The 24,095-nt window shown below is 37.9% G+C and overlaps 1 protein-coding gene across 2 annotated transcripts in view; it reads left to right on the top strand.

Moving 5' to 3' along the window:
- LOC149247437 (uncharacterized) overlaps positions 1-24,095 on the top strand; it is a 135,747-nt gene that overhangs the window by 22,278 nt on the left and 89,374 nt on the right. The window contains exons 9-15 of one of the 2 annotated variants that reach the window (XM_089458215.1): positions 16,030-16,124; positions 16,240-16,337; positions 16,534-16,637; positions 16,748-16,825; positions 17,142-17,220; positions 17,588-17,756; positions 19,604-19,674. In XM_089458215.1, the coding sequence (XP_089314341.1) occupies positions 16,030-16,124; positions 16,240-16,337; positions 16,534-16,637; positions 16,748-16,825; positions 17,142-17,220; positions 17,588-17,756; positions 19,604-19,674 (694 nt within the window). Of the gene's footprint in view, positions 1-16,029; positions 16,125-16,203; positions 16,338-16,533; positions 16,638-16,747; positions 16,826-17,141; positions 17,221-17,587; positions 17,757-19,603; positions 19,675-24,095 lie in introns of both variants that reach the window. The other variant, XM_089458214.1, reaches the window with a different exon arrangement.

The raw sequence follows: 24,095 nt of genomic DNA on the forward strand, positions 1-24,095 counted from the left end.
GTGTGTGTGTGTGTGTGTATGCTTCTTGTTGGCGAGTATGGACACATGATTCAGGCTTGCTCAAATATCTTTGTCCATATTTCTGTCTTGACAAGAAAATCCTTAATTCTTTCTAAGACATCATTGATCTGGCACATTAATTCTATTAAGACTTATTATTATATTAATCTTATCAAGACTTATTAGCATATCATTAATCTTAGCGTAGTATTCTTTTCATTAATCGTATGGTATTATTTTTAATTATGCATTCAATAAAAAATCACATATTTCTGATTCCCTTCTAGTGGAGTTACTGTGCAAACTGCAAAGGCCTTAGGCATGCCACACTCCCTTTATGTGATGAAACACAGTGACAGGTCAGCTTTAGGCAGGTTGGACTTCCTCTTCACATTGTAATCACAGGGATAGGTCAGCCTTAGGCAGGTCAGAGCCGTCGGACTATCTCTTTGCTATGGTAACACAGTGACAGGTCACCCCCTTCTGTTTTGCAAACTGTAAGTGAAATAATCCCTTGTCTCTACTCCATGCAGCCACCGAAATTGGAGTGAAATAGTTGTGTACACTGCAAATGCTGGAGGAATTGTTGTGCAAATGAAGGTTTAGGGAAGTTGAATTGTTGAGTTGCTACGCAAAGGAAGGCTTAGGTTTACCATTTATGTTAAAGCTCCCTATGCCCTCCTACTGTTCTCAGGAAACTACGGCGCCCCCCCCCCCACAACCCCCCGAAAAAAATCCCTTTCTCGAGTGATTGGTGGAATCTTTCCTTATGATGGAAATGGATCCCCACTTAATAAATGGGTGAAATCACATGAACCTGATAGGATGAATGATTCTGTGTTTCCAATCTAATTACACCAAACTATTGAACCTTCCTTAGAGGGGTTCCCATATACAGCACAGTTGAAAAAGGCCCGTGGAATATTTTTATTTACTTCCACTTCTCCTTGCCTATGAGGGATAGTTTTTCCATTCACTCATGTATAGGTATTAGGTATTTGAAATATTTATGGTCTGTACAATGCATTTGAGAGGACGTGTTTCTGTCTTCAAATAGCTTTCTGGATTTTTGGCAATCCATACTCCCCAGGCTATGTTGAGAAATAGTGCTCTGATCTTGGAAGTTTCCTTTACATTGCACCATCTTCGGAAGGCCTCTTTGAGACTTCTTCCCGGAATTTCCTAATCCCTTCTAAACTTTTGACCTCTTTCCATATCTCCTTGGAGTACGAACATTGCAGCATGAGGTGAAAAATAGTTTCTTTTGCTTGTTGACATTGATAGTACCATCCTGGCTCTATAAAATTCCTCTTCTGGAGGATATCACATGTGGGCACCTGTTGAATAAACTCAGTCACATAAAAGATCTTGTTTTTTGTGGATGTTTTAATTTCCATATAATTTTCTACCACTGGATCTGTTTGTCTTCTCTTCTTTATTTGGCTAGTGCTTTGTAGCCTAATCTAAGAACATATGCTCAAGCAGGATTCGAAGACCAGACTAGCTGGTTCTCTTCTTTTCTGAGTCTAACATTGTTGTTTATCTGGAGGTCTGTATCTTTTCCATTCCTTTGCATACATTTCCCCCAATGCAAATCTTCCCAGGTTCACCACTGTTGTTGCCAAGTAGTGGTCCTTGCCTAGTTTGCAACCTGTTGAAGATTGAAAGAACCTTTGTTCCTTAATTCCTGAATCATCCGGAGTGGAAGTCTATGTTTATCTTTGCTTCTTACTCAGGGGTCAATACCAATTTGCACTATCTTCTTTTCGAATTTGCCAAATCAACCAGTTGCCAACCAGATGGAAAACATAGATAATAGCTTTCTTTCCAGCCTATTGAAACAATGGCTATATACCTAACTCTTACTACCTGGTTCCACAAACCTGTTCCTTGAATCAGCCTCCACACAATTTTGCAACAAAATCCTTTCAAAAGAGAGGGATTTTTGAGGTCCCATCCCCCAAAGGCTTTTGGTAATGCGAACTTTGTCCATGAATTTTTGGTCTCCAGACTGTTGCCGCAAAATCGAGCAGGCCTTGGAGAGGGGTACCTACAAGGCTATTACTAGACCAAGAGACAACAATGGGGTAGTGACCCACTACCACTGTCGCCAAAAACCCTTGTTCTTTGTGGACTTTCACCAATGAGAGGAGTCTCGTTATGAAGTCATCTATGATGGATATCCTCGGTATAAAGGTGTATGATGACCAATAGGATTTTAAGGGAAAAGCTCAACTTAAGTATAAGGTTCCAATCACCAAATGGAGGCAACTTGCTTTTCCAAGAGGTCGAATTTATGAGGCAGAGGACTTGGGGCTTGATTATTAGGTTGAGTGTTGGGATGGCCAAAGGTCAAGGCAAGGAGAAAGGGTTTCCAACAATGATTTTCCACAAGACAAAGGCACATGAAACTCTCAATAAGCCCCTAAGTTGAAGCAACACCAAACTAGGGTTCATCTAGGGCAATCAACTACGACAAGAATGTTGATGGATAAAATTGAAGTGAATGCCTACTAAGAGGGGATGATTTTGAGGCAACCAACTATACCCCTACATTTAGACTCTCCAATCCCAAAAATCTTCCTTACCTAGAAATTTGCACCAAGCCCTAGCTTGGATGCATGGCCTTGAAGGGGTTGAGTTAGGTCAATAGAGAAAGAGATACAATTTATGGATGAAAAGTGAATTTGATCACTAAGGTAGGCCAATGCCTTACTGCTTGGGAGGATGGAGTCTTTGAGTTGATTGGATGGCTAAAAGTTGCTAAGGAGGAAGGATAATTGATGCCCTAGTATAAAAAATCCTAGTGATTACCTATGTAATGGATCAAGAAGTTTTATAAGAGAGCTAATCAAAGTTCACCACCAGGATTATCATTCACATGTCATTCATGAGTAATGTATGCAACAATGATATCTAGATTCTATCAAATAAGTTTTCAATAAATTAGGGCACAATACAAAACTCTAGATTCAAAATATTCCATACATTATACATAAAGAAAAGATTTATCCAACAAAATGCTCACTTACAAGATAACATGTATGAAATTTCATCTATTGATCGAAGACAATGGCTCCAAAGAAAATCGAGTAGCTCCAAATATCAAAATGCATTCATAGATCCAATTTCCTCAACAAGACAAAGAGGCCGAAATATCCATGTCCAAGTGATGATGAGAAGCATAATGATCCTCTCCTTTATATCTGCGAGGAGGAGCAATATCTATTTAAGCCTAAAAGCCCGTACGACAACAAGTCACGTAACAATGATGAATTGGGTCACAAATCGACCCACTAGCTTAAACAACAAGCATAAGAATTTGCCCACATGTGTGAGCCATATGGCAAAATATGCTGACATCATCCACATGTTAGGCCTTCTAGGGCATGCGTTTGTGCATTTGGGTGCTAAACTTGGTGTAGAAGCTCTCTAAAATCACCCTCTGAGGGTTGGCCCTTAGAGTTCTATCAATATCCTTCAGTGGACCCCAAAATTCATATTCGGGCAACAAAGGTGGTTTCATGGGTCTTCAAATGGCCATATTGTTTTTCTTTGTTCCAACGTAGAGGTTTTCCAAGGTGGTTCTAGCCCTCCCATGTCTCAAAGGTGAGACCATCTTCATCTGTGCCCTAGATCGACTGCCATCCCTCATGAAGTGTTAAGTTGATTGGGGGCATGTTGGGTCTAGGTGCATCATCTTAAAAAGTCATCAAATGCAGGGCAAAGTGCTAAAACATTGTGGGTGCTATAGGTGCCCAATGGTGTGTATGATGCTGTGCTATTGCTTGGAGTCCCATGGCTCTCAATGCTTCAACTGTGGGTGTCGGTATGCTTCTTTGGAGACTTGGGCCCAGTTAAGCTACCCAGGTCATGGTTGTGGAACCACCTAACAATCACATTACAAAGTATAGCAAGCAACAAATCATTAAGTATACTATTCATTTTTGCATGACCAAGCCTGAGAGCAAAGGGCTAATTGACACTTCAAACAAGGCTTCCCTTCCAAATTTGGGTTCTTGAACTCGCAAAAGGTGCTTCCTCCCTAGGTAGGAGTGGTTAAAGGACCACCCTATTAGTGTTAAATATTGTAGCTCGAATAGGCTAGTTCACTCTAGTCTTGAGAGGTGTCATTGAGGCTAGGAACATAGAGGATTTAATTATCTCCAAGCCCATGTAATTTTTCTTAAGTTTCACGATGGGAAAATATCTTAATTGGATCAAGTGAACTTTTAATCGTGGGCATTCATTTGTGAATGAGAGATTATAAAGGGAATCGATGGGGAACTTTGGAAACACATGGAGTGGGTGATTTTCATCGAGACACTAGGAGGGTTTCAACAATAGTCATTGGGAGAAGATTTTTTAGAGGTTTTTGCTCTCAATTATTTTTTGCATGAGATGGAGTTTTTCTATTGAATTTGTGAGTTTTTGATCAATAGATTCGCAGGAGTAGAGGCTGAGATTATTTCCTAGAGGCATTGCGAATTGTCAGGATAACATATCGAGTTTTCTAGGACGTAGATCAAATTTCTAGTAGACAATGCAAATTGCTAGGAAGAGCCTGTGCAAATTACTAGGAAGAGCTAGTGCGAATTGCTAGAGTGCTAATGTGAGCTGCTGGAGGCATTGCGAATTACTGAAGATGATAATGTAAACCCTTAGAGCTCAAAATTGGTTTTCCCCACAATGGGGTTTTGCTAGGGACGTTTGTCCAAAATTACTTGTCAATTGTGTGATTGGTTTCTCATATATTTCACTATAATTTTTATTTTGTGAATGGTGCTATTCATGTTATTGTTCATTACTTCCGGCAAAAGAATTAATTTGTTGTGAACAAGTAATATGAAAAAATTATTTGGGTTAATAACACCTTTTGGGTAGCCAGAAATTTCACATGGTATCAGGCACTGAAGCAGTGAGGTTATTGGTTATTTCAGCGTGAGGGTTTCAAATGAGAAATCAAAGGTTTTCACATAGACAAATCTCCCTAGATTTATTGGCATTTTTTGTTCAATGGTTTAAGAAATGGTTGCAACTGGATTGAGGGATCAGGATAGAATTGACAGTGCAATAAGCTTTGGTATCTGGAAGTCTGAAATTTTATTATTGTTGGAGGAGCATGGTCTAAAGGAGTATGCTACAACAGTTGTTGTTGTACTGACAGATCCAACATAGTTAGCAGCTTACTACAAGGTGGATGCGAAGGCTAGGCGTATTATCCAAGATGAGGTTAAAGTGTAGAAATTTCTCATTTCCCACCTCGGTTTTTAGTTTCACCTTATTTCTCCAAAATAGTTAAATGCCCTTTCCCATATCCATACATTTAACCGCTGGAAAATAAATTTTGCTGAAAACACAAATTCTGAAAAAATTACAGAATGCTGGAAAATGTAGAAATAAAAATCAGCACATATAAACAACCATTCAACACATTTAAACACAGTGATTTTTGGTCAAGGTGACCCTGGAAAAACCCCCTACAACTCTTGGGGAAAACTAGTTCGAAAGCTCCTTATTTCTGGAAAATGCTTTTTACAGTGAGAAAATATTCAGCAAAAATCAGCAAGCAAACTTTTACAACTTATCTCGTTTTCCGTGCCTCAGCCAATTGGGAAAACTTGCAAACATCAAAACTGAACAGCAATAAATGCTGTACGCCTGCCTCGATTTTTGTGCCAAATTTCAACGTTAAATGCTGCTGTACGGCCTGCCTAGAAAAGCGTGCAAGCTGCCATAAATGCTGCTGTACGGTTTCCTCGATTTCTGTGCAAAAAAACAACAGTACAGTGTACGGATTTTTGCCTAGAAATGCATGCCAAGGTACAGCCACTTGCTGTATAGCCTCCCTTGAAAATTGTGCCAACAATTTTCAGACTTTTTGCTCCTCGATTTCTGTGCAACCTTGCTGTACAACCTCCTTGGAATCTGAGCCAAAACTGTTGTACGACCTTTCTAGAAAATCGTGCCCAAAACCTGCCCTTCACTGTGTGCTAACTCAGCTGTACGGACTTGCTGGAATGCTACCTTGGAATGTGTGCCAAGCTATTGCCTCCTTCTCCTCACTGTCCAAAAATCTCCCTTGCTCTCCTTTTCTCAATTTGCTCATGAAAGAATTAATGACCTTTTCGTCCTTTCCCTCCTTTAATCTAACCCTAAGTGACTTTTGGGAAATCCTTAAATCCAATGGTTGAAATAGATTGAGATCTAGGGCTGAGATTAAATGTTCATTTAAATCTCACTTTCTATTTTTTAATTCACCCCACTTTAATAAATACCCACTTACTCATTTATTTCCAAAGCCACTTTTCCTTTCTAATTTTACATTGACTTTATTAAAGTCACTTTAAAATTAGACTTTAGTAACTTTATCACTTAAAGTCACTTTTAAATTAGATTTGACTTTATAAAAATTATAAAGGCACTTTAGGAGAAAAATTAAATTCTTTTGGACACTTTTCCCTAGGCCAAAGATCAAAGCCTTAGGGAACCACCTGTCCTCCGGTACCAAATTTCAACACTCCCTCTTACCGAGGAAGGTGTTCCTCACCACACCCATCTTGTCTTTGAAGTAGTCATGCTTGCCCCGTAGTAAGGCTTTGGTAAGAATATCTGCAACTTGCTCATCAGTGGGAATATACTCAAGCTTCACAGCACCCTTCTGAACACAGTCTCTGATGAAATGATATTTGATCCCGATATACTTTGACCTGTCATGAAATACTGGATTCTCCGTGAGTTTAATGCAACTCTGATTATCACAGTAAACAGGAAATTGATCCTTAGAGAGAAGCTAAGAAACTTCAAACAAAACAAAGGAGAAGGTGTGGTCCATTATCTCATCGGGCTTAGGGTAAAGGCAAGAAAGGCTCAAGCAAAGGGCCTAACTTCAAGGGAGAGAGGAAAAAGAAAGACTTGAGTAAAATCAAGTGTTTGGGATGTGGTCAACATGGGCACTATGTTAGTCAATGTTTGAATAAAAAGAAGGGTGATAAGAAGAAGCAACAAACAACAACGTTAAGAGATATTGATGAACTGTCTTCAAGAGTAGAAGATGAGTTAGCTCTCATAGTTTTCCTATATAGCTCAACCACCATGGGAGTCTACTGGGGCATCATGACACATGACAGGGGTTAGAGAGTATTTTTCCAGCTACAAAGTAGAGGAGATAGGCTTACAGATTCAAATGGGAAACAAGTGCAAGTGTACTCCAGTTGGGAGAGGGACAATAACATTTCAGAGCGTTTTGGGGAAAAATATCCATGTTACAGATTTGTTGCATGTGCTAGGTTTGGGAATGAACCTGATTTTAGTTTTTGCTATTCATGATAAGGGGTATGATGTATACATCTAAAGACAAAAGGTGTATTTGAAGCACTAGGTTTGGAAGTTAGTAAAGGAGATTTGGGTGAGAACCAACAAGTTGTATAGGTTGCAGTTGGACACTCCAAAAGCACAGTTAGCAGCAATAACAGAGATATGGGAGAGGTATGGCATAGGAGGATTGGTCATATCCTTCATGGAGCACTTTAGTTGCTCAGAGAGATCGTGACAGTTATTCGAAAGGTGAATACAAAACGTGATGACATGTGTAGAGGGTGCATACTTGGGAAGTTCGCAAAGGCAACATTTCCAAGGAGTGATAGTAGAGCCAAGGGTGTGCTAGATTTGATACATTCTGATATTTGTGGTCCATTGTCCACTAAGTCTCTCAGGGGTTATGAGTACTTCATGACCTTCATTGATGAATTCTCCAGGAAGACCTAGATTTACTTCTTGAAGAGATGAGATGAAGTCAAATGATGGGGGCAAATACATTGAGAAAGCCTTCAAGGATTTATTGACGAAGGAGGGATTCAAGAGAGAAAGGACAACTCTATACAACTCGCAGTGGAATGGGGTTACAAAACGCAAAAACAGAAACATAGTTGGAGTAGGGAGGGCCATGCTATATAATTAGGACATGCCTAGATATTTTTGGGCAGAAGCATGTAGCACAACTGTTTACATTCAAAATAGGGTCCCTCACAAGGTGTTGGGAAAAATGACACATGAGGAGGCATTTACAATGAAGAAGCCAAAAGTGGAACATTTCACGATTTTTGGTAGTATCACATGTTGTCGCATTCCATATGTGATGCGCACCAAGTTGGATTTGACTATAGAGAAGGGTATTTTGTTGGTTTTAATGAAACATCCAAGGTATACATGATCTATATTCTAGGGAGTAGGAACATCATTGTGAGACGAGATGTTAAGTTTTCGGAGGAGAAAGCCTTCAGGAGATTTGACGATGAGCATGAGTATAGTGACTAGTACAGGCACAAGTACAGGATGTTGACGAGAGGTTGTAGCATGTGGAGCAACAATAGGATGAGGAGCTTGAAGCTCTACCCTCTACTAGCGGGAGAAGGAATTGTGAGGTGCTTTAGACATTGAGAGATGCACAAGAGTTTGTGGGATCTCCTAGATCAAGCAACAGGGACAAGAGACCACTAGAGTGATATTCTGGGTACAAGGCGTTGATGAGTGAGCTTATTGACAATGATGAGCCTTCCAACTATGAAGATGCTGCACAACATCAAGTGGCAAGATGCGATGGTGGAGGAGTACAACTCCATGCTGAATGATGTTTGGAAGGTGGTTCCTAGACCATTGGATAGGGCAGTGGTTGGATCCTGCTGGATCAATAAAATCCAGCACACAACAGATGGCAGTGTAGAAAAGTTCAAGGCAAGGTTCGTGGCCAAGGGGATCTCTCAGAAAGAGGGAATAGATTGTGAGGCGGCGTCTGCTCCAGAGGCCAAGTATACTTCCATTAGGGCGATGATCTCACTTGCAGCATGGATGTGACGGTAGATCCATTAGATGGATGTCATGATGGAGTTCCTGAACGGAGTCATAGAATAGGTGTACATCGAACAACCAAAGGGTTTTGAGACACATGGGAATGAGACCCGTGTATGTAGGTTCAAGAGAGCACTATACAAACTCAAGCAAGCTACCAAAGCATGGTATGGTCGTATTGTCAGCTACTTGTAAGAGATGGGCTTCATGAAGAGTGAGGGATATTTGAACCTCTAATATCTTATGGTTGGAGGTGAACCACTTATTCTCTTGTTATGTGGATGATCTATTTTTCACTGGGCCACCAAGTCTTGTAGAAGATTGCAAGAGGGATTTAACAATAGAGTTCGAGATGAAGGACTTGGAGTTGATGCACTTATTTCTAGGTCTAGAGTAGTGGAAAAATGATGGGAAGATCTTCCTTGGTCAAGGGAGATATGATATGAAGATCTTGAAGAAATTCAGGATGCTAGATTGTAGACGCATGTTTACACTTATGATAACCAATTGGAGGAAGATTGATGTGCCAGACCAAGAGGCATTGGACCCCATCATATATAAACAACTTATTGGCTCTCATGTATTTGGTCAAAACAAGGCCAAACATTTGCTTTGCAGTCAATACTCTTAGTCAGTTCATGGTAGAACCAAAGAGAGTGCATTGGAGAACAATGAAGCATGTGCTACAATATCTACGAGGTACACTTGCGTATAGGTTGAGATATACTTTGGGTGATGGTGTCAGGTTGATGGGATATATTGATGCAGACGGGTAGGTAATAAAGTGGACAGGGAAAGCACCTTATGGTGTTGCTTCAATATTGGATTAGGGGTTGTCTCTTGGTACAACAAGCAGTAAAAGTCGGTTGCGTTAAGCTTTGTTGAAGTAGATTACATGGCAACTAGCATGGCTAAATGTGAGATGGCTGAAGAAGTTGCTAATATCACTGTTTGGTTAGAGGATGGAGTCGACCATTATCCACTGTGATAATTAGAGTCACGTCAAGCTATTTGAGAATCCAATATTTCATGGTTGATCGAAACATATCGACATCATATGCCATTTCATTAGGGATTGTGTACAACATGCCTACAGATCAACAAGTGACAAACATTTTGATGAAGGCCTTGAATAAAGGAAAGTTTGTTTTCTTCAGGGATAAGTTGGATGTTGTGGAGAACACCTTCCAAGCTAAGAGGGAGTGTTACATATTGTAGCTCGGACATGTGTTCTAGTCTTGAGAGGTGTCATTGAGGCTAGTAACATAGAGGATCTAATTATCTCTAGGCCATGCCATTTTTATGAAGTTTCACCTAGGGAAAAGTAACATAGAGGGTTTAATTATCTCTAAGCCCATGCCATTTTCCTAAGTTTCACCTAGGGAAAATATTTTAACTATGTCAATTAGTGATTTTATAAATATTTTCGAAGTCTAAATTTAAGGAAAGTAGATAATTAATTGACATTAGTTGGGATAAGATCGATTTACCTCTAGAGTCTTGTAGAAGTTTATAAGTTGATCGTAGCCATCAAGTGGATTAAGTGAACTTCTAATTGTGGCCATTGAATTGTGAACGAGAGATTATAAAGGGAATCGATGGGCAACTTTGGATACACATTGAGTGGGTTATTTTTAGTGAGACACTAGGAGGGTTTCAACAATAGTGATTGGGAGAAGGATTTTCGATGGTTTTTGCTATTAGTTATTTTTTACAAGAGATCGAGTTTTTCTAGTGCGAGTCTTCTACGATGAGTGCGAGTTTCCCAAAGGAGGTGCGGGTTCTCTAGGAGGCAACGCGAATTGTTAGGAGGATATTGAGTTTTCCAGGAGCAGTGCGAATTGGCAGGAAGAGCTAGCGCAAACTACCAGGGTGCAAGTGTGAGTTGCTAGAGGTAGTGCAATTTGGAGAAAGGGAAGTCGTGGAGTTTCTTCAGGTTGATTTGATTAGCAAAAGTGAAGATAAAACATTGCCGGAGCTTTGCCGGTGTCGGGCAAGCAGTTGTAATTTATCAATAACAATTTTTGCTAAAGATGATAATATAAACCCTTAGAGCTCAAAACTGGTTTTCCGCACATTGGGGTTTTTCCAGGGACATTTGTCCAACAATACTTGACAATTGTGTGGTTCGTTTCTTCTACATTTTACTACAATTTTTATTTTGCGAATGGTGCTGGTCATGTTATTATCCATTACTTCTAGCAGAATAATTAATTTGTCATGAACAAGTAATAGGAAATAAAGCACTTGTAATTTATCAATAACAATTTTTGCTAAATATGATAATATAAACCCTCAGAGCTCAAAACTGGTTTTCCTCGCATTGGGGTTTTTCCAGGGACGTTTGTCCAACAATACTTGACAATTTTGTGATTGGTTTCTTCTACATTTCACTACAATCTTTATTTTGTGAATGGTGCTGCTCATGTTATTATCCATTACTTCTAGCAGAAGAATTAATTTGTCATGAACAAGTAATAGGAAATAATTAACTCGATTAGTAGCACCTTTTGGGTAGCTAGAAGTTTCACAATTAGGTGGTTCCAGCCTCTAAGGGAAAGTGACATTTCCTCAGTCCACGTTTTAATCAACGAGTGTTATGTGAATAATGATGGTAACGAAGGGGACAATACGTCATGGCCAAGTGCCATGATCAAAGGGACTGGCATGATGGGGAGCCACATCCTAGTGTATAGATGTGTGGAGGGAGTAATCATGGATGCATGAGTTACCAGCTCAACCTTTGTTTTTCCACCTGCCTAGTGTGCCTTTTACTCTTTCTTGCTTCTTTTTTCTTTGTATTACTACTTGTAGCTTGAAGGGTTAGAGCTTGCTTTGTATGCTGTTTAACAATTGTAATACCCCTTAATGATGAGGCAACTCATTTTCCATTGGGCTTGGGATACGCACGGGTTCCTTCAATTATGTATAGTAGCAGTATGGTGCTTATGAACTAAGTGATGGCCATAAAGTGTGAGGTAGAGCTCATGCTAGGCTTTTGCCTATATGCTAATGTGTATGTCCCAGCCATCTTTTTCATTTTGATATCCTTTCTTTTATTTTGTTTGTGGCCAATATATGCTTTCCTTTTATTCTAGCCACATCAACTTCTCAGGTCCAAGTTTTGGGCCCTATCTAGGTATGAGGATGTATGGGTGCCGAATTCCAAAAGACCAATGGTCAGTTGAACACGAAGAATGGTTGTGGAATATAGGGCTTGTAATGTTAGATGAAAAGTGGTAAGTATGGAATTGGGATAGCGAGGACCCAAATAGCGTGTTCCATCTACCCCGATTCCACGCTATCCCTAATTGAGATAGCTTGTAATGATCTTGTTCCACACTTACCATTGAATATTAACCCCACCATTTAAGGTGAGGGAACAAGATCATGGTCAGAACCCCTCCTTCCAGATCACCCCATAATCCATGCCAAAATGCCAAAGTACAAACAAGTATAAGCACCTGATTGCAAAATAAATAAAGTATCTTTTGATCGGAAGCCAACCATTGTTCGTGTGCTTCCGCGAGGTGGGGTGAGAAGTCATATGACTGATGCAGGTGGCCATGTCATTGGCTAGTGGTGGCTGTCAAGGGCTGCTGTCTGGCATCCTAGATGCGAAATGGAGAAAAAAATTCTCTTATGGGGTCACCCACTTTGTGTGGGTAACACATACCATACAAAATTGTATCAAAGTTCTCTAATGGTTTCTGGAACAGGTTTTGGGACCCAAGCAAACAATATCTAATATATTGGAATTGCTTCAAAAATTGCTTTTACCAAAACTAGATGACTTCCCTTGGACAAGCATTTGTTGCACTAAGTGTTTATTTTTTTCTCCACTTTCACTATGAGCCATTGGCAATCACATTTTTTTAATGTTAGTTTGGCTTCAAATAGAAGCCCATATATTTTAGATCCTGTTTCAGATAAGTCACCTTAAAAGGAAGTAGCTAAGTAATAAAATTCTTTTCTTGCTCAGAAGGGGGGATACGGGATATCCTTGCCTTTGTCCCCTCCTTGATCTGAAGAAAGAGATTGCTGCTCCATTTAATAAAACAAACAAAATATACTGAGAAAATGCACTTTTTTATCCAAAAAACAAACTGATGACAAAGCCTAAAGAAATGAGAATAAGTCTAATGCAAAGTCAACTTACCCTGTCATAATTTTTGGACAGGTCCAGTTTCATCACCATCATCTTTGCTTTTTAACCATTATTGAATGCATGTATTCTTGTGCTACCCCAATTGCCTGATGAATTTGTCTTCTGTCCAAGAATCCAAGTTCTCTCAAGTCTTCAACAGTCTTTGTAAATCTTCCTATATAAAATCATAACAGTGCAAGGAAAATTCACTAGTTGTCCATCAGGCCCCGAATTTTTGTCCTTTTGAAAACTCAGAGTCTAATACAATTCTTCTTTCCCAACCTTTTTTATTAGCACCTGATTATCTTTCTCACTGACGAAACTAGGGATTGGTTTGACAGCCTGATCACCTCTGCTATTGTAGCACTATTGTTTTGCTTGAAAAGGAAGGAAAAATGTTTTACACCTTCAAATTCCATGTGCTTGAAATTTGTAGCTCAGGTACCATCACCCTTACCTATTTTTCAAACAAAGTTTATATTTGTACAGTTTGCATACTTGTTAAAGAATTGTGTTTTCATCTTTAGCCCTGTAGGCTGTAACCATAATGCCTTGCTCTCACGTCTCCATTGTTTTTCTTTTGAAGTTGAGCAGATTTTCATAGATGGGCAGGTTTCACTTTTGCATTGCCACTTCTAACACCACAGGATTATGATCAGAGTTCCCCCCTTCCAAAAAAGTTGGTGAACCATCGTTTGATCTTTATGGCTTCATCTAAGAAGGCTTCAAGCAATTCTGGCTTCTCTGTCTCTCCTGTTACTCCAAGAGGGAGATGGTTAGCTAGGAAAGTCCACTTCCAAAAAAAAATGGTGAACCATCGTTTGATCTTTATGGCTTCATCTAAGAAGGCTTCAAGCAATTCTGGCTTCTCTGTCTCTCCTGTTACTCCAAGAGGGAGATGGTTAGCTAGGAAAGTCCAAAACCCAATAGACTAGTTTCTTCCAATTTTCTAATTAAAAAACCAGAATCACAACCCAAAATACAACCAATCCACTTTGTACATGATCCATGTTGAAAATCTATAGTTGTCTGAAAGGGCCATAAACATTCAACAGTGTCATATCTTTCCCGAAGGCTTGCGATGACTTGAAAAGTTTGGATATGATATTATGATAAAGGGCATGAATATTATTGAAAAAGTTAATAGGCAAGATTAGATGATTGACGATGATAGGAAAGCATAACCTTCAATATTTACCTAAAATAAAAGGCACTTACCATCAGTGACTAACATATATTGAGGCTAAGTCACATGACATGAGGACATGGGACACTTTGACCCTAGAAAGAGGACAGGTTTATATATATACAGAGAGAGAGAGAGAGAGTCACACACTCAAGAAAATTATATATATTAAAAATATTACACATTACATTATAAATACAAAAAAATTAAATAGACCTAAAGATAATTTCTTTTTAGAAAATAGAATATTTACAAAATGCTTAGAATCCCTTCAAATCTCAATTGTACTGGTCTGAAACTGTAAGTGCTTTTTCCATACAACTGAATGCGAGAAAATAAGAGTGAAAACGTTTTTCTATTGTCAGATATGTAGGACACAGCTAGGGCATGTGTCCGACATGTGATTGGGACATGTCCTGTGTTTAAGATGTGTTCTAACTTCTAGTGTGTCCATGGACAACATGTGGGATATGGAGATGGTGCCCATGGGGGCCTTGTCCTGTTACTTAGGCAATTGAACAATAATGCAGGCCATCCTTGCATGTTAAATGGTCACTCTTTATAAAGATGAGCATGAAAGTAATTGGAGAAACCAGCTCAGCAATCTGTGGCTATTCAAGCAGGATGTTGTATTTCTTTTTATTTTGTCAGATGCACTGCGAACTTGGTTGAAACTTATGGTGACTGAAAACTCTGGCAACTCTGTATTATGAGGTATACATTTTTTTCCACAATTTTCGTCATGGATATGTGTTAATGAATTGCTTGCAGTGATTGATTCCTTTTTTCAGATCAAACAAAGGGGCATATGTATTTAGTCAAAGGTTGGAAATTCTACTTTTAAGTGAATTGAGGAAATTCTACTTTTAAGTGAATTGAGGAAATTCTACTTTTAAGTGAATTGCGGAAACTCTACTTTTAAGTGAATTGCGGAAATTCTACTTTTAAGTGAATAGAGACTAACTTATTTTTTCGTGGTTTAGATGATGAGTACAAACTCTGCAGTGCCAACATCCATGTACCTTTGTTCCCCAGTATCTATTTTGGATTTGAATTGTTTGGTTACACTCTTAATTTATCAATTTAGTGATATTAAAACATCTCTAGATGAATCATTAGATTTTATCATTTCAGGTATCATGGCAGCTTCGTCTCTTTCAACATTATATCAGACTCACTATTCAGGCAATTCGTATTGCCTTAGTATATCTGATCTCTTACTTGCATTGTCATGCTGACACTTTATGTAGCATGGCAATTACATTCCTTGTTTATTATTATACTGTACACTCTGGCAAATCGACTCTTTATCGTGTACACTGTAAACAGTAACATTAGAGTTATTTTACTGGCAAACCTACACGAGTACCAGGTTTCCTTCTATCCCTTAAAAAATCACTCTAATTTTACAAGATCATATTTCACAAGGTTGTTTGCCACACCCTTCCTTCCATTTATGCAAATAAACTTTTTACATGGCCATATTTCATAAGGGTGTTTTGTATTTTTTCTTTTCATTTATACAAATATGGCTTTTCAAGTTTTCCCCTTGAGTTGTAGGGATTAATTTTCTAATTTTATTTTTGTAAAACATTAGCTGAGATTAATCAACCTGCTTGGCAATCATTCCTTTTTCAAATCATACTTGTGATTATTCTTCATATAATCACATACACAACACATCTCGTGAACCATCTTGAAGCATCTTATTTGTGAAGATAGGTTTTGATGTATCTAATTAAGAGCTTTTGTTGTTTATGTGAATAGAAGGTAACCTTTATGAGTTTATGCCGGTTTTGTGAAGTGGTGGGGTCTTACAGTTGACATTTGGAAATCTTGTCCGTTTTAGGTCATCTGATGATGGAACATGTCGGATCTGGGATGCTCGAGACTTCCATATCAATCCACGAGTCTATAGTCCAAAGCCGGAAGAAAATACAGCAGGTGAGATAAGCTGCCTTGTTGCTTTTTTCTTACATGCCAACTCTTGAACATGTAAGTGTTAAATCATGTTCTGTTATAGGTGCAAAACCTAATGGTGCGAAGGTCAATGATCCAGCTCAGTTTTCCGGACAGCGGGGAAATCAGATACTTTGCTGTGCATTTAATGCTAATGGAACTATTTTTGTTACTGGCAGTTCTGACACACTGGCAAGGGTATGTCACTAAATGATTTTAAACTGTTACAAGCTTAGTACAATCTGTTCTATGGTGGGTAGAGCTGTAGTCAGCCTATTTAATTTAGGTTTCAATTATATCATTCCATTGCATGCAGTTGACATAAAACAGCAAATCAGCAGGAATTTTGCTGGCTTACTTGAATATTTATATATAATAGTACTTTTTCTATCAGGTCTGGAGTGCTTGCAAGAGGAGTGATGAGGTCGTTAATCAGCCTAATCATGAGTTGGATATTCTTGCGGGTCATGAAAATGATGTCAACTACGTACAGTTTAGGTAGCTTCTGCTTATAATTATATTACATAATAAATTTCTTTCTTTCACTGATTGTACTTAAAAAATGATCTAATGAGCCGAGTTTTGGTTTTCCCTTTTATATCTCCAAGTGGTTCTGCAGTCCCAGCTAGATCATTTTCAGCTGACAGCACAAAGGAAGAAAACTTTCCAAAGTTCAAAAATTCATGGTTTGTACTTTCAACAGTCTAAGTTTTAGTTGCAAGAAGTTATGTATAGGTTACTGTGAATTTTTTGTTATTACTGACAGTTCATAGAATGCCTTGTATGAAGTTCTGAAGTTGTAGTTGCTTATAAGATTTTCCAAACATATTCACTGTTTCTATCATTGTGACATCACTGGCAGTTGTGTTTGTGTCATGCTTGTATTTACAGAGTAATATTATAACCAAGTACAATATTTGGCAGGATACTTCGCAGTTACTTGGTCAGTGTTTTGTTCCTTTATGTCTGTAGCACATAATAAATGGCCTTTCTGTTCGTCAGGTTTACCCATGACAATATTGTTACTTGCTCTCGGGATGGTAGTGCTATAATTTGGATCCCCAGATCACGTAGATATCATGTGAGTTTACTCTAGACTTGTCTGAAATTTTCAGTACTTCCCTTATCTACCTTTTTGAATTTTCCTTTAAAATTTTAAAATTTTTCCCTTCTACCTTCTCGTTAAATTTACTCTTTGATTGGTATTCTCAATTCACTTTCTTGACTATGGGCACATATTTGTAATCTAGAAGTCCTTTTCACTGCTTCTTTCTTAGCAGTGGACGTCAATATAATTTATTGCCTTCCTTAATCCCTCCCATTTTTCACAAAATAATATATATGACTTGCCTTTTGCATTCTTTATAGTGTATACTACATGCTTATCTTGATCCCGTTTAACGTAATAATTGTCAGTAACTTTTAACATCTTTTCTATATGGTTGCAGGGCAGGGTAGGCCGTTGGACAAGAGCATATCACTTGAAGGTTCCACCCCCGCCTATGCCTCCTCAACCACCCCGAGGAGGACCACGACAGAGGTTGCTTCCTACTCCACGGGGTGTAAACATGATTGTGTGGAGTTTGGATAATCGTTTTGTACTTGCTGCAATAATGGGTAAGATTGTGTGGAGTTTGGATAATTGTTTTGAACTTGCTGTAAACATGATTATCTGGAGTTTGGATAATTGTTTTGTGCTTGCTGCAATAATGGTTAAGATTGTGTGGCTACAGAAATGTAGTTTGTGGTGAAGAGCTAACAATTTTAGAGCTTGTTGATGATTGGTATCATTTAGACACTACATATATCTATGATACCTAGGTGGCGTGAAAGATGGAAAAATGTTTTGGTTTCAGAAATGGGAATGCCTTGAAACTTGACCCCCCAAATGAGTATGTCGGGGGAGACATACAAATAAATATAAATATAACTATATATATGTATGTGTTCTTTTTAAAAATAACACATTATCTTGCGTAAGTTACTTTGTAATTAACTTCAGAAACAAATTAGAGGTTAATTCATCTCCATTTCCCAAATATTAGGGCTTTTTACACTTCCTATGGTTTCCATGCCCCTCACAGTTACTTGGGTGTTTCAGAGAAGTTTCTGAATTGCTTTCATTTTTCTGTGAGTTTCCAGTACTGCTATGTCAGCAGTTTTGGAGTTTTATGCAACAGAGATTGGCACCCATTCAGTGGCATGCATTTGGTTATATAGTTTATTAACACATAATTCATAGAGAGAGTATGAAATACTAAAGAGTCAGTGTCCTTGAGAAAAACAATAGAGAACCCAAGATTCTAAACTTCAGTGTTGGTCATGACACTTGTGAGTGCACTTTCTTATTATGTTATTATCCTCTCCATCACGTATTTTTCTATTTTTGATATTTTCTGACTGAGTTTCTGGCAATGCTGTTTGCTTCAGTCATTGTAATACCCCTCATTAACTTGCATAACTGGAGCTGTTTCCTTTTTCCATATTTCTTGTTGTTTTGTGGCAGATGGAAATGTATACCGCTATTAGCGTATTTTTGTTTGGATTGCTCCAATATTGCTAACTTTTTCCTTAATAATTCTAAAATTTCGAAATCGTGGCATCTCTTTTCTGATTAACCTTGTGTAACAAAGCTCAACTTTATACAAGTGGCAGCGAGTCTGTAAGTAAGTTGATCTCTAACCAACTGGCTTTCTGAACCCTGCTTTTTCCATGCTTATATTTACATTTGTAGGAACATAAATCTCAGAAGATATAATAAAAAAACTGTAGTACAGCCAAGTCATGAGCTTTTTACAATGACATCTTTCCATCACTGTGTTCTTTGAAGTCCCCATTCTCTTTTATGACTCATGGATTCATATTCCACTTGTTGCACATAAAAAGGTTATGAAATAGGGGATAATATGTTCATACATAATTCAATTCAAATATTTGCAGATCTTGAAGAGTTATCAGATAATATTCACATAGCATAGAATGTTATTATGATTAAATCTTCCAAAACATATTTATCTTACAATTCTCTGTAAAGGTTGCTGATGTCATGCAGAAGTTTTCACACGTCCTACTCAAGTAGGATAAAGGTTGATTTTTAAATCTTGGGATGAAACACCTTTTTTCCAAGTTTAACTTGTTTAATGAACTCACAAAAGGCATCATATTGCTAGGCTCTAAGCACTCTGGACCATGTACTCGGATACTTATCAAAGAGAATCTCTTTTACTTGTCATTATATGTGTCTGCTTCTGTATGTTGAGAATAAATATTGAATACCATCACAATAAAGTCTAGGACTTGCTTAGTTTTTTTTTTTGTTGAAATTCTTTTGTTGGGTTCTTTGTAATCTGTCATGCCCACCACCATGCAATGCATATAATCTATAATAATGTTCTGTTTACTGAAACATATATATATATATTTTAAATGATTTGTTCATTTTTGTTGTTTCTGTTTTCCTCCAGATTGCAGGATATGTGTGTGGAATGCAGTTGATGGTAGCCTAGTCCATTCTTTGACGGGTCACACTGAATCGGTAAGCTTTTGTCCAGTTTTTGTTTTTGTTTTTTTGTTTCATTTGTAAGTTAACATTTTCTTTAGGTTAGTTCCAATGTCAGATTAATGCTAGATTGACTTAAGATGAATATGAAGAGTCTCTCACACTTGCTGTGCACTTAGCTTCTGCAATTTTTCTATACATTTACAACAAATTTAATGGCAAAGAGTCTGTGGTCTCCCTCGATCCTTTATCTATTTACAGATTGGTCAAGCTTTTATTCACGAGACACTTGATATATTTGGTGATGAGGATTGCTTCACCAAATTGAGGAGATTACCTTAACACACCTTTTAATTAGTCTTTAGTGAAGAGCAACATGAAGAGTCAGTTTAGAATATGAATAGTCTCTCACATTTCCTGGTTCACTTAGCTTTTCCCTTGCTATATACATTTACAACAATTTAGTGGCAAGAGCCCATGGTCTCCCTTGATCCTATCTGCTTACAGATTGGTCAAGCTTTTATTCATGAGACATTTGATATATTTGAAGATGATGATCTTATGTGTCTCCAACTTGAGGAGATTAGGAAGGCCTGGGCACAAGTAGCCGCATCTAAAGGGGACAACAAATGGGTAGCTATTCAGAATCATAAAGCAGTGATTTGCTTAGGCACTGCATTTGGCAAATTTCAAGCTTGAAAGCTGAAATTTACTAAGCTTCAAGCCTTCAATCAAAGTCGAACTTAAAGCTTAATTTTAAGCCAAATTTTAAGGTGAATTTGTTCTATTTTTTAAAGGAAAAAAGGCAAAAAACCCCAGTTCATAAATCCTAACCTAGTGTTGGAATCACGATTGCCGTTAGATCAAAATCTGCAGGCATTAGTCTTCACTACAATCGCTAGAGTTAGGATCCACAAGGGTTGGTTAGTCCATGTCGCGGAACACACGGGGAGTGCTGAACACACGGGTGAGTTTCGAACTTGAGACCTATTGTTCTGATACCATTTGTTGGAATCACGATTGCCGTTAGACCAAAACCCGCAGGCATTAGTCTCCTCCTACAATTGCCAGAGCTAGGATCCACGAGAGGCAGTTAGTCCATGTTGTGAAACACATGGGGAGCACTGAACCCAATGTCCAACACTTAGTCCACTAAAATTTTTAACAGGAGATTTTCTCTTTGAAATATATGCTTAATGTTCACATATAATTTTCATTTCTAACATCTATGTTTCAGGAGTGCATGGAATTTTATTTTCTAATACACATTAATTTAAATTATGAAAATTTTGAATTTTGGTGGTGTGTTTATTAGCTCCCAAATAGCCATTAATATGAGCAATATAGTTATGTATACGTAATAAGAGTGATGAGGTATTATGGGGACCAAAATAATGAGGCATACGGATTAGCACAGATATACATGCCATTAATATACTTTTGTGCACTATGTGCATTATATATCAAGTACATAGTTGAGTTAACGTGTTTCTAACATAGAGAGTTTGTTACCTTATGGGTATAAAAAGGTCCTCTAAAAAACATAATTTTAGTGTCACTACCCAAACATAATAGTAAATACATATGAACATTGTTGAGTACATTTTATGGAATTGGTTTGCCTTTTGGATATGAGTGAATTATGAGTGTCACGTTTTGGTAATGCTGTACAGTATGGCTGTCAGCGTTTTGGTCCAGATCTACTGTGTTTTCGTAGCTGTTTGTGCGGGCCCACCCAAGTGCCTAAGAATAGAGTGTTGCCCTTCTATGGCCCAAAAAAATCCTTAATATACCACTGAAATTTCTCAAATTACTTACCAAAACTAATTAACTCAATATTTGGTGTGATGCACCCGAATGTGGATCCTCCTCTTCCAATCTGTTCTCTAGTTCTGCTGAAAAAGTATCTTATCCTAGTTTTGTACTTTTAATTTCATTTTCAGCACATAAAGCCTCGTGTATAAAGGTTGATTTTGGATGTATAGCCCATGCATAAAGGCTGATTTTGGAATCTTGGATGCATACACTCATTTTTAAAGGCTAATTTTGGATTTTGCATCATGTAATCATCTATACTAGTTAATATAGACATAATTTTCCTTCCAAAATGTAATTTATGTTTTTTATTTGTTTGTGCAATATAATTTGTTATTTGTAAAAAAATTATATTGTCAATTAGGTTTATCGTGGGAGGTTAATGATTGATATCCTCCCCACCCAGGTTCTATTCTCACAAGTGTCATGTTGAACTCATATTGGTTATATTGTTGTAATGGTTTCAAGCCTTGTTGTTGAAAAGCCTTGAGCCCTGAAGAACACCTTACTCTTGGTTACATGGAAAATGTGTGCGTGTGTGTGTGTGACATTTCTCTTGACATCTCCATTTTTTTCAGTGTGGGGGGGCGGGGGGAAGTTCATGTTTCCAGGGCTTCTTGTTTGAAGAACTTCCATGTTTCATGGAACTTAGGCCACAACAGTCAAGCATCTTGAATGAAGTAGGGCACAGGAGAGTGACATTTAGTGGATGCGAATTCACTAAAAGAATAATATTGTCAGAACTTGAACATAGTAGTACTATATAAGAGAGTGATGTGTAAGAGTGATGGAAGCACATAAGAGGGTAATGTATGGAGTTGCAAAGGTGATGAGTTGGTAATGCTATTGGGACCAAAGGAGGTAAGAAAAGTAGTCAAACTCAAGCCAAGGCTTAATGCACATGATTGGGAGGTTATCATAGTGTAGGAAAAAGGATTGGATAGATTGGGTTTGTCTTTTTGTACAAAGACAACATCCTTATAAGTTATAACATGTGTTTACTTGCTTACTGCTTTCTTGCAAATGAGAGCATATGAAATATTGTAACACTCCTCTTGTTTACCTTGACGACCACACCAGTGTGGAGACAACCACGACTGGTCAAAACTCCAAATTAATGATTTATATTAATTTATTAATTAGCATAGCTAAAGGTTGGACTGCCTTATGGATCCTTGGTCTGAGGAATTGCTAAGTTTTGCTTATTGCCCTGAAAAGTCACACCATTATCCATTGAATCAATACCGAACTCTCTAGGAAAAAATCAACCCTTAGTCTAATAAATGTGACCATATCACCCCTACATTAAAATGGCATAGTAATTTAAAATAAATATAAATTGTTTAATTCTAAATATTCCAAATAATAAATAATTGCCAAGTTGCACGAAACGGGGAAACATGTACAAGTTTCAGAAACGGGCCCCCCTAAATTTTCGAAACGGGGAAACACGATATATATATATATATATATTAGAATTTAGGACATTTAAGAAATGTTATGTGCAATCATAAAGCATACATGATACATTATAATTTATTACATTTAAAGTTTAAACATTATGATTAAATTTACATCACATTTACTCATGAGTGATCACATAATAAAAATAGCAATATCGGAATATCCAAAATCAACCTTTATTATATATCCTAATCTTTAAATCAGCCTTTATTATATATATGAGGCTGCAAGTACAATAAAGACTATGACGCTGCAAGAACTATAAAGACAAAAGACTAATCCTCATCAAACATAGAAGCAAAAACATGCTCAACAGTGGATGGTGTTGCTGAAGAAGATGATGGGCCAATTCCACTTCCAGGCTGGACCTCAATATTCACGGCAGCAAGAGAAAGATCCAAATCAAAACTTTCTGAATCCACATCTCTTTCTTTAGAAGGACCACTGTTGTATAATGGACCCCTACAACATGCAAGGCGAAGGTTGGAGTGCACATAAACAAGATCCTTTGCCTTTCGTGAGCCCAACCTATTGCGCTCCACGAAATGAATAAAACCATAGGCGCTCCAATTCCTTTTTGCTGATGAAGAGCTTGCCCCTTGTGAAAGAACACGAATGGCAAGGTTTTGCAAATGTACACCATTTGCTCCATGACAAATCCACCACCTAACTGGATTCATGGCGCTTCTCTCCTCCAAAGCTGATATATCTACACGATCATCTAATCCTGCAACAAAACTAGCAAATTCTTCCTTTACCTCCCTGTGGAGATGAGATTGAAATATTCTCATAAGGGCTTTTTTCACCCCATTAGCCACCTCTCTATCCTTATGGGGTGCATTCCTCTTCCCATTGCTTTGAGCAATAAGCTCATCATACTAAAATTTGGGGTTCAAGGCATGTGCTAAAGTGTGCAATGGAGTGTTGAAATTGTTCCACCTATCAACAATGATTTTCTTGACTAAATTAGCAAAATGATCCTCAACAAACAAAAGTTGTGGACTCTTGTGAAATGATTGCCATAGTTTTCTCAACCATGGAATCCACGCCATCATATACCTCTCCTAAGAAAGGTTGGTCAGTGTCAGCATTTCGAAGAAGCTTGAATGCAGGGGTTGTGAACTTTAGCAAGAAATCTATCTTGCTCCACCAATCCTCATCAAGGCACAATTTACGCA

This window comes from Pinus tabuliformis, chromosome 7 (genome assembly GCF_031772625.1).
Source record: "Pinus tabuliformis cultivar Carrire ecotype Pingquan chromosome 7, CPIR1, whole genome shotgun sequence".
Taxonomy (NCBI): domain Eukaryota; kingdom Viridiplantae; phylum Streptophyta; class Pinopsida; order Pinales; family Pinaceae; genus Pinus; species Pinus tabuliformis.